Source organism: Tetrao urogallus (genome assembly GCF_951394365.1).
Source record: "Tetrao urogallus genome assembly, chromosome: Z".
NCBI classification, from domain to species: domain Eukaryota; kingdom Metazoa; phylum Chordata; class Aves; order Galliformes; family Phasianidae; genus Tetrao; species Tetrao urogallus.
This window is the reverse complement of record NC_136816.1, coordinates 62,877,000-62,891,652: the sequence shown is the minus strand read 5'-3', so window position 1 is coordinate 62,891,652 and position 14,653 is coordinate 62,877,000. Positions and strand designations below refer to the sequence as shown.

The 14,653-nt window shown below is 38.6% G+C and overlaps 1 protein-coding gene across 1 annotated transcript; it reads right to left on the bottom strand.

Annotated features, from left to right (window-relative positions):
• Positions 1–4,097: 4,097 nt before the first annotated feature.
• On the bottom strand, positions 4,098–14,393 carry DAB2 (DAB adaptor protein 2; the record flags this gene model as incomplete). Its single annotated transcript, XM_079548311.1, has 13 exons — positions 4,098–4,157; positions 4,901–4,992; positions 5,529–6,044; positions 6,557–6,710; positions 7,520–8,155; positions 9,158–9,220; positions 9,391–9,438; positions 9,702–9,725; positions 9,939–10,025; positions 11,994–12,125; positions 12,250–12,348; positions 13,103–13,242; positions 14,297–14,393. The coding sequence occupies 13 exons, from the start codon at positions 14,391–14,393 to the stop codon at positions 4,098–4,100; spliced, it is 2,148 nt and encodes a 715-aa protein (XP_079404437.1).
• Positions 14,394–14,653: the final 260 nt, after the last annotated feature.

Here is a 14,653-nt window from a genome sequence, read left to right as displayed (position 1 = left end):
CACACAGTCCCACTACCCTACCTACTGCCCTAAACAACTCTTTCCCCAGAAGTCTGTTGACCCTAAGCTAGGGCCTACAGTAAACTGATCCTTGGCTGAGGATGTTACTTTTAACATCTTTGCGATCCTCATGTGGAACACTGGAAGAATAAAGTACTGACATTCCTTCTTCTCTTCCTACTAATAGAGAAGAGCAATACTTTTTTTGTTTCAAAGCCTTTTCAAGTCTCTATCACCAAAGCCCAACTCCAAGCCAGCTCTCCAGAAGATCATTCTTATTCAGAAGTTTGTTGTAACCCAGATCTAAGAATTTAAGATACCATGTCTTGTGCACAACCCCAAGACAGAAATAACTCAAAATAACCTGCTGTTTAGCAGTTAAATATTACTTAAGTATTTGAACTCAAACTTTATAATCTATTCTAAGAATATTCTACATTATGATGCACAATTGAGAAATTTACTTCTATTTTGTTCCCCTTTTTTTTGGAGGGGTGGAATAAGGCAGAGTTTTTTGTTGTTGTCGTTTTTTTTCCTGTCCAACACTTGATTTTATGCAGCAATAATCCAATCTGATGAGTCCCATTTGCATAAAACTCATTTACTGAGCAAGAATATGAGACGCAGATGCTTGTAATATTGTAGTTTCTTCATTAGCTTCAGCTAGTGCTATATATACACCAAAACAGATGACTGTTCTTTAAGACAAAAAGTAAGCCAGAATAAACGGCTATTTAAGCTCAGTTAGCCAACCAACAAGCATCTTCAACCAGTCTCTAAGAGGTCCTTCTAACAGCAATCAGTGATCAACAACATGTGAAGTTTTTGGAGCAGGTTCAGAGGAGGCCTCAAGGATCCTCAGAAGGGCAGAGCATTTCTCCTATGAATAAATGCAGAGGGAGCTGGTCTTGTTCAGTCTGGAGAAGAGAATGCTACAGGGAAAACTCTTTTCAGCCTTCCAGTATTTAAAGGGAGCTTATAAACAGAAAGGAAACCAACTTTTGAAACCAACTTTTTACATGGTCCGACAGTGATAGTAAAAGGGAGAATGGCTTTAAATCTAAAATCAGTGAGATTTATGTTAGATGAAAATTCTTTATACAGAGCGTGGTGAGGCACTGAAACAGGCTGTCCAGAGAGCAATGGATGCCCCATCCCCAGAGGTGTTTAAGACCAGGCTGCATGAGGCCCTGGGCAGCCTGATCTAGAGGATGGCAACCCTACCCTTACAGGGCCCTTACAACCCAAGCTATTTTATAATTTATTGATCTTGTCAGCTTTTGTCAAGCCCCAGCATCATAGGGCTATTAATTTTAGCCTGAAAAGCTTCTAAATAATTATTTGCTGATTTCAAGTGTACAGTGTATTTAAAAGAGTAGCCCTTCACTTAAGCACTAAAGAACAGAATTTTTTAAGGTTTAGATTAGATAGTATCTCCAGATACTAAATCACATCTCCTTGCAGCCAAAAGTGATTCTTTGAATGCCTATACTTTAATATGGAAATGAAAAATGAACTTCCTTCCAAATAAGCATTTTTCAAGCTACTAATCAATGCCAGTAACAACTGATTTAAGTAAGCAAGAACTTATTCTAAATTATTCAGAAAAAAATTAAGGCTGACAGCCACCTAAGACAGAAAGTTTCCCATTTATTTATTCTTGTTGGCTATCCACATTACTAGCAGGAAACACTTAAGTCAGCTGAGAACGTTGAACAGGCCTGAGACACAATATGCTACAGAAAGACTTAAGAGAATGCTGTCAAACAGCTATGTTAGGAACCTGTGAAACAAACAATTCTTAGCCAGCACCAAAAATCATAGAATTGATTATATCAAAAGACTGAGTTATAAGGATAAAACCAACAGCCACACAGATGTTTCTTTGCTATGAGAGTTGCTTGTTTTTAATGTCATTAGGTAACATCACTTGAGATACTACAGTTTTATATAGCAGTGTAATATCCAGAAGTTTCTACATTTCCAGTTTGAGACAAATATTTAAATTCATAGCTTTTTTTGCATTACAGAAAGTGCAAGAAAGGTTTATATAATTGCATGACCTGCTGAATTGAGTACTAAGGCTGTCTTCAAGTTGATTTTCTTAGATCTCCAGTTCAGCAACTGCTTAGGCATTTGATTTATACTATTTCAAGTTTATACTTAGTATTAACAGAAAAAAAAAAAACAAAAACACAAAAAACAACCACTCAGATATCAGCTATCCCCATTGACAAAGTGTTACAACTAGTTGTAACATCAGACTGATTTCTGATTTAAAGGTCTGTTAGTAAAGAGGTTTTTTTTTTTTTTTTGGAAAGGCACTGTTTAAGAGATCGTGCCTCACATTAATGACACAGAGATGGTACATCTGTTCACAAGGAATCAAGGCATAGAGTAAAGCAATGATTGTCTTTTTACTTTCTAACACACTGGAATAATGTTGTACTACATCATGTCTGACCTATCTGCTTGTTCCATTTGTCTGCCATGCCACCTTGATAAAGACAGGTAATCTTCATAGATTTCCCTCCCTCAAATAGCTATATTAGCACCAATACAACATTTAGTGTCCATGAATACCTCAATGTCCTTCAAGAAATGTTTCAGCTTATTTGATCCTGCAGTAGACCCCTACTGCTCAGGACCCCAGCAGCTCTGTTGAAGACCCTACGGTTAGTCCCTTTATTATATGTTTATGGCAGAATGCTACTTTTACCATTAGTTAATGGAACAAGTGTATTGGATATGTTCCCCCTCCCCCCGCCCCCCAGTTTCATACAATCTTTATGGCTTAGAGACCAAGTCATATGTTCATTCATCATTTAGAAGCATGTAATATCCACATAACTTTACAACTGGCTGATATTGTCTAAACATACATCAACTGACCTAGTTGTTTAAAGTGTGGAGCAGCCATTAATTCAATTCCCTTATGTTAAGGCAGCATTTCTTCCCTAGGTACATTCAATTCCCATGTTTCAGGACAGTAAGTGCTACAATAAACAGAAATTGAGGTGACTGCATTGTATAAAACACGTGACTTAGTGTTGCTAAGCTCTTCCACAAACGACTGCAAAGCCTAAAGTAAAATTAACATCCACAATTTGATTTTGGGTCTTCAAGGTTGAGTGTAAGTTTCCATTCGCCCTGAATTACTGTCTTCACAGCATGTTCTTCAGTGTTTATGCTTCAATCCACCTGGACATGTTTTAGATGACACATCATGGAACGGCAGCAAGAGTGGCAGACAAAAATGAAAAAAGTAGAAATTGGATGTTGAAAAGAGGTCCAGTTATTCCATTTCTCCTTTCCTGTTTATGCCTAGTATACTGAAAAGAATTTAAGGTTAGAATGACTTGAAGTTATAGCTTCATAGTTTAGCTTATAGATACTAAGGGCAAATTTAAAGCAGTAGCAGTACTTGTCTTCTGTTAAAAGACGGACAGTACTTCATTGGAAGATTTGAGAAATGTGTATATATGGCACTTAGGGATGTAGTATAGTGGGCTGACATTTAGACTAGATTATCTTAGAGATGTTTTCTAACCTTACTGATGCCATGATTTAAATTAGCAAATCTTTCCTCTGCCACACATCTGACAATTCATGCTCTTTAGTCAGTGATAAGAGAGCATGAGTTAATTTGTTTCCCACGACATAACAGCTCTTAGCTTGTTATCACTTTAATTCACCCAGGTTATAATCCAATAAAACTTCAGATACTACACTTTAGAGAGCTGCATTGGGCTTTCTGCTAACGCTCTCCTGTAAACATGCCCCACAGACTTGGCATACTCATTAACTTTCCTCAAGGAAAGGAAATAGACATCTATTATGGCTTTGAGATTTAAGACCATGGAGAAACAGGATCTTTATTGTTAAGAAAGTGACACTAGTTAGACCTAGGCAGACAGCATGTACAACTCTAAGCAGAGGTCCTTAGAAGAATGCTTCTAGAGTACAGCAAGAAATACTTCAGAGGAGCAATAAAGTTAAGCCACTGTAGCTGATTCATGAAAACTGCTGGCAAAGAGCTAGTTGAAAAGAATTTCAAGTTGAAATAGTTTGCCTAAATAGAGTAAATATTACCTGGTCTATGCAAAAGGGTTGCCAGAAGGACCACCAAATGGGCCAGAATGTTGCTTCTGAGATTCCTGCCAAGAAAAGTAATAAATTATTAGTCATTAAAGGTTTTTCAGATTTTATTCTTCATGGTTATTTCAGCTGGTTTTGATTCCAAACTCCTTCTGGAAAGAATACTGAAGAGCACTGGCTAAGCAGGTATTAGATGCCTTGCTTTAAGGAACTTAAGGAGATCTAAAGCTGTGTTAGTACACATTAGTTTAGGTTAAGGTATCCTTTAGAAAAGCCATGTGGAACTGAGTTAGTGTATTCATGATGAAATCTGATTAGCCAAATGTCAGATGTTTGAAGTCAGCATTCTGGAGGTGATCCAGGTTTTTCCATCAGGGCCTCCAAGTGTCATGTACCAAATGGAGTGAAGTGGATAGGCCACTTCCTTCCCCAAGAGGATACTGGACATGGGATCCTCCCATTTGTTCAGCAAACACTGCACAGTCAACACTGTCTGCTCTCCATAGAAGTCAGCATAGCTGTAGAAGTCTTCCACTTCACCTCCATTACTTTACAGTCCTTTGCAGAAACTGCCCCCATATAGAAACAAAGTTGCAGAGGGGCATCACAGCTTGGGGCACTGGTTATGGACTTTAGCTAAATGGAATAAAGCTTCATTAGCCTTCTTTCGAGAAGGTTTTTTTATTAGATCAGGTATGCAAGAAGTTTTATTCCATGGCCTCTAAAGCCACTGCACAAATATCACAAATATTTCTGTTGGTGGGGTGCAGTAATGGGCATAGAGAAAACATCTGTTACTTACAGAGGAGACACTGAAAAGGTCTGGTTTAGGTTGACTTTCAAACAGGCCATCAATTGGTAGTGCACTTTGTCTGGGAACAGGCTTCAGTGGTTCTAGGAGGAGGAGACATACTGCTATATCACTAAACAGCTTTTACGTGTACTAAGCCCTATCATCCAATTAGATGTTTAAAAACAAACAAAACAACAAACCAAAACAAACAAACAAAAAGATTAAAAAAAAAATAATCAAAAAAAGCATGCAAGTTGCTTTGCATGACCTCAGTTTTATCTCCTGCCTATTCATCAATACACATAAGCTATCTGGGCCTTCTAACACTGCACAAACCTAGTCTACCTTAGTCCAGCCTAGACACTAGATGCATCAGAGTTTGGCCACTAACAATGGTCTGTGTAATGCTATTAAGGGAAAAGGTCCTTCAATTCTCTTTTTAAGAACTTTAAAGTAAATAAAAAATCAGTATAATCATAGCTGTGAGACAAGACATGATCAGCCATCATGTTACCTGAGTAGCTATTCAAATACAATAAAGATTTTACCATTCATGGACAGCTTGCTAACTGTCACTGTGACCTGTACTATCTAGGTACTTTATTAATAAAGCAATTGCTGAAAGCTCCGGAGGCACCTGAAAAACTTTGCTGCTCTCCTCTTCTTGCTGGTACTGCAGGTGGCTTTGTCAGCTGGAAGTCTTTGAACATTTCTTTGACGTCCTTCATCTCTCTATCACCAAGTGGATCCAGAGCAATAAAAGCATCACTCTCTTTCTTGGATAACTCCTTCTGAGGTGCAGTTCTAGGTGGTGGCTGAGGTGGGCTTGTTGTTGACACAGAGGGCATTACAGACTGTGTCTGAGCAGGTAGTGTTGAAGGTGCAAACACACTACTCTGGAAGGGATTTACAGCACTGGATGGCTGTACCCATGGAGCAGGTGGAACTTGTGCTGGCTGTACCCAGAGGCCAGAGGACTGAGATGCTGTTGGACCAAAAGATCCAGGCTGGCTCCAGCTTGGCACTGCTTGAGAGCCAAAAGTAAGTTGTTGAGTAAATCCTGGAGACTGGGTAGGCATCATAGACCCAGGAAAGACAGATGTGGCCTGGGTGAAGGCAGGCATCTCCGTATTCCATGGTGATGGCAAGCCACCTGTGGGGAATACGGTTGTTACACAGTGCTTCAAAAATCAAGAATGAGTGTACCAATTCCACTGTTGATACCAGAAAGGCATTCTTCATGTGCTGTTTGTAAAAATCTGTTGATTTACCATTAATATAACGCCACTGGGGTAAGGGAGCTGGTGAGAAAAGGGTTAGTATTTTTTCCTTTACTTCATATCAGTCCTTAAAGAACAGAATTGTGGTTGATAGTTACTTCTGTGTAAGTATTTACTAAGATCCTCCAGCAATAGTACTTTAGCATCTCAAGCTGTGATACACACATTAGCATCCTGGAACAACCTGGAGCTGTTGTCAAAGTTTAAGCAAAAGGTCCTGTTCTAGTTGAAGATGCAGAATTCAGGTCCCTAATTCACAGAATTTAATAGTTTATGACAGCACGTGGATTAAGCACTGCATATGAAATAAAAGGTAATTAGAACATCTGTGCTGGTTTTAAATTCAAGCTCTTATTCCAGTCTAAGATATTTGATGTGAACTAACCTAGGCCAGCCAATGGAGGGGCTGTGGCAGGGCTTGTTTTGAAGAGGTCCACTCGATTAGTTTGCACTGGTCCTGTCTGTACTGATGAGTTTAAGCCAAGGCTCTCTGTAGTTGGTGCAAAAAAGTCCGAGCTAAACAAGTCATTTGATGCAGTCTAGAAAGAAAAAAAGTTGTTGTGAAATGGCATGGCAGAATATAAACTAACATGATTAAGAAGTCTTAATCTGAAGCTACAAGCTGTTATTTTAGCTACAGCAGAGCATGAAGCTTTGCCGTATCTTAAAGGTACTCGGTATAAGTGATTCAAACTTCACCAGTTTATGCCTACTGATAAGTTTGGCATTCTATATAATATATAGTAGTTCCAGGTCAACAGCAGAAGAATAAGACATAGAGTAACTGAATTACTTGTTACCATAACGAGAACCCTCTTCTCCTCACATACAAATATTCCTGCCCAGACTATAATGACCCCTGAAGTTATGTCAAGGTCATCAACTGAGTTCTGTATCGTTTGGCTGCAAGAGATTAACCCAGACGCACCCTATGTACGCCTAGGAAATTTGGCAGGCACTGTGAAGCCACATCGACTTCTGTAAACTACTGTTGGTACCTCATTGTTAAGAAGACACAGGCTGTGTGTTTCTATCATAGCTATCGTAACAGCTATTGGCATTGTACCTGGCATCAATATTTCAGCAGTATACTTACCAGACCTTTACAGAAGTACGGCAGCGTTAAGGAAAAGAACACATGTTTAGTAATCATAGCTACTAGAGAGCATTCATGAGAGTTAGGATTTACCACTGCTGCAGAGAGGTTAGAGTAAGCATGGCAGGTGGAAGAGAAACACTGTGAAACTCTTTAGTCATTTACACAGTATGAAGAAAGAAAAGCTTCCTTCACCCAGCTTCTCTAAGTAAGAGCATGCATATCACCATTAATTACTTGAACATTGTTCACCTTGACAGACCTCCTTCCTCTTCCTGGCTTGTTACTTTGTGGTGGTGGGCTAATTGTTATAGATTCATGTGACAAGAGCTGGATATTGCTTTCAGAATCCAGCTTTACTCCATTTTGCAGAGTTACTCCTTTGGAAGGATCTTCCACAAAGAGGTTTGATGGGGCTTTAAGAAAGCCATTCTGTTCTCTCTCTGGTACCCCATTTGGAGTTCTTGCTGTGGGTGGCTTACTGTCAAATGGCCACTGGCTTGTTAGTGCTTCTCGTTTGCCAATTCTATTAGATATCTGGTCAAACTGCTTACCAAAGTAGTCAACATCACCATTTGAAGCACCATTACCCACCGATGTCAAGGTACTCAGATTTTCCTTCTTCTGATCAGCAGATTTTAGAGAATCAAATGAAGGCGGTGTGGATTTGTCTGGCTGTGCAAAAGGATCATCACTGAAAGGATCTGGATTAGGTGTGGGAAAGAAGTTGAGATTGGTAGAGAAAGAACTTTCTGGCAAGAAAGGTGGCCGTGGCTTTGGTTGTGGAAGGGAAGGTGTGATGCCATTCAAGAAGAGATCCTCTTTTGTAAAAGTCTGTTTGGTCTCAATTTCTGAGTTAAGATCCACTAAGAGAATCTCTTTAGTTTCCTATTTGTTCAGAAAGAAAAGAAAGTTAGTTTTCTGTATCACCTACTGCAAAGTACACAAGCTTAAAGGAAAATTTATAGAATAGGACAATTCTGGTATCCAGCATATCATACTAATATGTATTCAATGTCATGCTGAAGTCACACTAAGGTACCATTTTATAAGTCTGGTAGCTATAATCATATCTCAGCTACTCAGTTCAAAAAATTCACTGTTGAAAGCACCTGTTTCAAGATCCCTTTAGTTCAAGTGAACTTAATTTAAGGGAAGTTTTAGTCATTAGCACTAATTATACCTAGGGATGTTTGATTCCAGTGACAGCCTGGGTTTTAGTCCTTTGTTTTAACAATTGTGAAATAACATTGCCTTAGAGTGATTTCAAGTTGCAGTCTCAGCTTTGGAGTAAGATTAGAAAGCAGTCTGCCTGTGGAGAAGGTTAACACACTATCCACCAAAGCAGGTGGCAGAAGACCTAGTCAATAGCTCTGTTGACATCAATTGCAACACCAATTGTTGCATGACTACTAATAATTTTTTGTGCCAGAGCAAACTAATACAATTTTGAAGTCAATGAGTTTTTACAAGGTAAATGCATACTTCTGTGAAGTTAGGCCCTGTTTCATGGACCATCTGTAGTACCTAGAAGTCCACTTGGAACTTACTGACTCATCTAAAAAATAAGTTTCAACTTTAAAGGTTGTTAACTGAGTTTCTTTTTTCCTACAGCACAGGCATATTCTGCTAGTACATATTTATAAGGCCTACAGCTAACAACATAGGAGTAAATAGTATTTCTGTCACACAGACTTCAGTGAATACTGTTGGATAAGAATATTAGCTAGTCTATTTAATATGTTCCCACTATCATATCTCTAAGTTTTTAATATATTGCTATGACTAGGAAAAGGCTTCTGTAAAACCAGAACAAAATACATCTTACTACTCAGACAAAGTTTGCTCTCAAACATAGAAGTGAGATAAGTAAAGCTGGAGTCCACTTACTGTGGGACTGCTCACATCAGGAGGTGTTGACATATCCCCAAACAAGTCCATCTGGTCAACTCCCTTGAAGCCAAAAGTATTGAAAGAATTGGCGTCAGAGTTGTTGCAAAAGCAAATCCAAGTATTACACATATCTACTGAACATCTATAAAACTTGCATTTCCTGTATGACATGGAGATAGTCTGCTATGAACTTTAATGGCATCAGGATAAAGCTCTAAAATTTAACGTACCAGTTTCAGTTTGTTAGCTTGACCTGCAGATAGGGTCTCGCTACCATTCTGGAATAGATGGACAACAGTGTCAGTGTCAAGAATAACAAAAGCTGCCTTAAGCACTGAACTTACATGCTTGAACAAGCAAATGTTATCAAAGAAAAAGTATGGGAGATCCCTATTATGAGTTCTGCGGACACATTTGTCTCTATTTCCAGTGTATTTGGGCATCTCATGATTCCACCATAATGCTAGAGCCATGAAGAAAGACAGAGCCAGTTCTATCAGTAGAATACCTGATCAAGTGAAGATGAGTTAGAGTGACTTACCTGAGTCTTATTTGCTTCTTCACTCTGAAGAAGAAAAAAAGCTTTTAGTATCTAAACATCAGGTAGATTATCCAAAGCAAGAGGCTTTAGTTAGCTTACCTCCTAAATCTAGTGATGAAACTGCTGGCACAACTGCCAGCCAGTAGTATCATGTCTCACAGTGGTCTACAAGCCCAGCCAAAGCTAAAACAAACTTTATTTTATGCAAATTGCTGCAGCATCTGTAATTTTACTTGCCTTTTTCTTGTCTTCCTCTTCTTCCTTCTTCTTCATGTTATATATTAGTTGGAAGAGGTCCTTAAGATCAACAACTAGAGGCTCAGCCTGAAAAAGAACATATTTAGACTACAAATTACTTTGTTTTTAGCTTCAGTGGAAGTCCAGGAAACTGCAAGTCAAACTTTCCTATGTGATGCAATAGTACAGTTGAGATACTAGGAAAAGCAAGACTTCAAAGACTGCCTGGTCTCTTCATAAACTCTCTTATGCAGAGAGCTGGGGTGATGGCATACCATCAGCCCAGAACAGTTGACTCCCTGGGGAAAGTGACAGTGTCTATGTTAAACTTTTTTTCCCCCCCCCCTAAAATTCACAATTTCATAAGTACATGGCAAGTCCTAAACATTTCCTCAGAAATATACAGCGCATTGAAGCTCCGGTGTATTCATGAGATGATAACATACATTCTCTCCGCTTTCTACCAACTCCAACAATGAAATTGGAGAATGCTTCTTTCGTATTATATTTATTTTAATGCAATCATTCAAGTGTGTGTGGAACAGATACCAGGTAACACTTAGAGGAGACATCTGCACCTGGATGGAAGTTTAGTGTGAATTAGAAAGATATTGCATTTTGTGAACAATAATGGGTGGCTCTAAACAGAACGTTATCAAGAATATTTGGAGCAGTTGTTGAAGTGGTAGCAGTTTCAGCTATTAAGCTATACTGATTAGAAACTTTTGCTTGAAGCATATTGCAGCTGAGTCAGTATAAAGTCCTGACAAGTCAGAGACAAGCCCTCCTGCTCAGACACTACTTTTGGCTTGAGCAGAAAATCTGTTGAACCGGTCTCTTTGTTCATACATGAGCATCCTTCTCTCCTAATCAAGTGTTTCAGATATGCAATTGCAGGCAAAACCATTTCAAGTTATCACTTTGACAAAGAGTACAGCTACAGCAGTAGATCTGCTGAACTGCTTATTACTCAGATGTGTTTATGTTTAAAAGCAACTAGCAGCTAAATAAAGAGCTCTCTATGGCTTGGCTAAGCTTACAGACTAGTAAGCTGCACCCCACGGTGTAAAGCCCAGAGAACAGACTCCACTTGATCATACAGAAAGCTTTTGTGCTTAATCTGCAATTCCAGTGAAGCAGATCAGAACAGGAGTCTGAAATAAAACAAGCTCAATGGTGAAACAGCTGTTACTAAAATTCTAACAGGGAGCTCCTTGCTCTCACCTGCATTGGGTCTGAAGCTGATAAGAGATCCTACAGGAATGTAGGAAAGTATGTGTGTGAGGGAATATCTAGCACTGAAGTCTTGGCTGTTCAAGTGGTGACTATTTTAGACACGATCATCTAGCAGCTTATCGTGATAAATATTTAGCACATGTCCAGGTGTTTTAGGAAGCTGAATAATATTCAGTATTAATTCTAAGTAGTTTGTATCTAATACTGCTTACGCATAGTTTTTCTTCACAGAGACATACTCTGCACACTGAATTTCTGCAAGGTGGAAGCCCATTACAGAAAGAATAGAACTCTTCTCAGAAGAAACAACTCTAGGATAACCAATTGTACCTCTCATTTGTCCCAGAAATACTGCTGCAGTTGCGTAAGTTAGTTTTTACTGCTGCGCAAGATAATGCATAATGAAAACTAGACTAGTGCAATACTGTTGTTCTCTTTCCTACTAATTGAGCAAACCTATCAATGTTCAACTCAAAAATATTCTCACTGACAGCAATATACTTCTGTACAGGAAAGCCCATAATAATGGCTCTGTTCATCTTACTAATGATTTCCATAGTGAATGAAATGTTAAGCAACAACAATAATAAGTAAAGCTACTTGAACACTTTTATTCTGGATGACAGAACTGAATAAAACCAAAGCCACTGATGATAGTCATTTTCTACCATCCTTCTTCAGGATATATACCAATCCATCAGTACTGATGTTTCTTTACACCTCACAGAACTATCAATATGAAAGCCTTATCACATGTTTTACTAAGATTTTAGACAATACATTGCTTAAAGAATGTGAAAAAAGGCCTATAATCAATACCTGCTGTGCTGTTTTTATGGCAAAAAACTGGTGCTGGCCTTCTCCTCCACAAATATAGCCAAAGGCACGATTATCTGTTACATCTCGAGCAATGAAAGAGATTTTGGTTACTGGATGCTCATGCTCGATGACCTGGAATTAGAAAGAAATGAAGTTCATATTGGAAGATATCATTAATGGATTTAGTTTAGATTCATCTGACTCCAACTCATCACTTTATTTAAGAGTCAAAATAAGAGAATGAGTTATTTCTTACCCCAGTTTTCTCATCTATGATCTTGATACCAGAGAGGGAGATATTCACCCAGATCCTTTGCTTGTGTTGACCCTGGGAACGAGCTGCTACTGCCATTCCCTGAATAAGATGAATATTGCAGTATTGATGAGACTTCCACATGATTGAGCTTTAGCTTGCTTCCTTAGCATTTCTCATGATTCCATAGCTGTGACTGTATTAGCACTAGTCTAGTAATTCCTAAGCAGTGTTTAAGCCACATTTCTCTTCCAGCATAACACATGAAGCTTCGTAGAGCATTTCAGAACTAGATTGTACTTCATTCATAAATTTTTAGGAGCTTTAAAGCTTTTATTTTTGTTCAAGGAACCAGTGAAGTAACAGCATCCTTACCAGGCCACCTCAGATTTACTCATGTAACAGAAACTAATGTGAGGGTTCTGCTCTCCAGAAGATGTTATCGTCATTGCTGCAGGGTCACATTTACCCTTTGGTTTATTTGTATCTTTTGGTGCTACCATAGCTACAGAATAACAGCTTGGGCTTTGCAGTCTTACCCTAAAGAAGAAAAATCTCCCTCTTCCCCATCCAAAACCCAAGTTAATTACTTGTAATCAACTTAATACTTTGGAATCTAATATGACTGATAACAAGAGATTCATCAGAGTGCTCCCAAGACAGAGAACAACTGATTATATTTAAGACTACCAGTCTCCAAGCAATGAGTTCCAACTTCAAAACCATCTTTCATGAAGCAATAAATATCATGCTATATATTCCCACTAAGTAATATTTGAAACTGTGACAAAGTCATTTGATGCATCTTCTGAAGTTCAAGTAAACGTGTTGCTTGGATGCCAACTCAAAATCTTACCTTTAACTTCATCATTGAATCCTGACTCATTTTGTCTCCTCTTGCTTCTGGCACGTCATCAATGCCAATCAATTTAGCTTTGTATCTCACACCATCCCCTTTGAATCTGGTCAGGAGAGATTCATCTGTCTTTTCTGGCCCTAGAGACAGAAAGATTTGTTTTAGAAAAGAAATATTGTGGCTTTCGAAATATTATTTAAAATGTACTAATATGGTACGTTTTTGCTTTTAAAAACTGTCTGTTTATTAATAATGGACTAACAACCATAATCCTTCCAGTGGTGTATGCTCTGCAAGGTAATTGATCCTGTAAGGTCATGCTGCTCTTACAGAATCTGTAAGATTCTATTCAGAGAGTTGGGTCTAGTGCTTGATGTCTGGGGATTTCAGAACAATCCCAACAGACTTGTTTTCAGGTAACAGCTAACTAGATGTGAGACCTAAGCACCACCTCTAAGCAAAACCAGTACTTCCTGTGGTGATACTGGGTGTTCAGTAGGACTTTCAGCCAATTGTGGTCTAATCAGAACTCTTTTTGGTCTCTAAGAACTTGCTAGTACCTATGCTGAAATTTTGTATCAGCACATTCATCTCTGTAAGAGGTACTAGTACTCACATGCTTGTAACCTCTTGATATTTTAGCTGCATTTGCTATTCCTGCTGTTCCCATTACTTCTCAGAACATCTTCATTTTCTTCTGCATGCTCCATACACTCAGTGTGTATGCTTTGAATATGTATCTCTGTATGATATATATTTATATAACCAAATCTGTCTAAAAACCTGTTGACTGACAATTATTCTCATGAATGGTGTTTTCTAGATTCTTTGGGGGTAAAATCTGAATCTATATCTAGCATGTCATTCCATCTTTGGAGGGAAAAGATTGAGTTCATGCTCCTGGATGGTCCTCAGCTGTTTAATCTCAGAATGCTTTCATTTCACCCAGCTTCCAATGACTTATTTGCTGATTCTGACAACTAGAACTGAAAGCCTTAGAAGAGCTAGAAACAGCTTTCTATCTAGAAGCCTATCTTCTGATTAGAGATATTTCACTAGCTTATTTACTCACTTTTCCAGCCAACTTGAAACCTCAGTTATGTCAACTATGCAGTGAAAGTGATCATAGCTTTAGGAAAATGCAAAAAATTAAGGAGACTGAGTAGAAGTGTTCAATGAGTAGATATTGCTTACCTTTCTTTTTTTCTTTCTTTGAAGGTTGTGTTTTTGGTGGAACCTGGTGCTCTGGCTGGTTGTTTACAGTAGAAGTAGTTTCAGCTTCAGTAGACATGATGAGATGGCTGTCAGCTATGCTTGCTGTAGTTTGAAATCCAAGTAACAATCAGTAGGCAGGCATAATATTTTACCTTAAAGAAGAAATGCTCCTATTAGACCTGTTAGTCCTGTTTTGTTCTGCTGAATTACTGAAACAGAACTCCTGACTAGAAGTGTCATCTCACCTGTTCATCTCAGGCTGCTCCTCAGAGAGCATGAAGTTATGGCAACTAGGTGACGACCCCTTCCCCCCAATAATACCCAATCAGTATATCA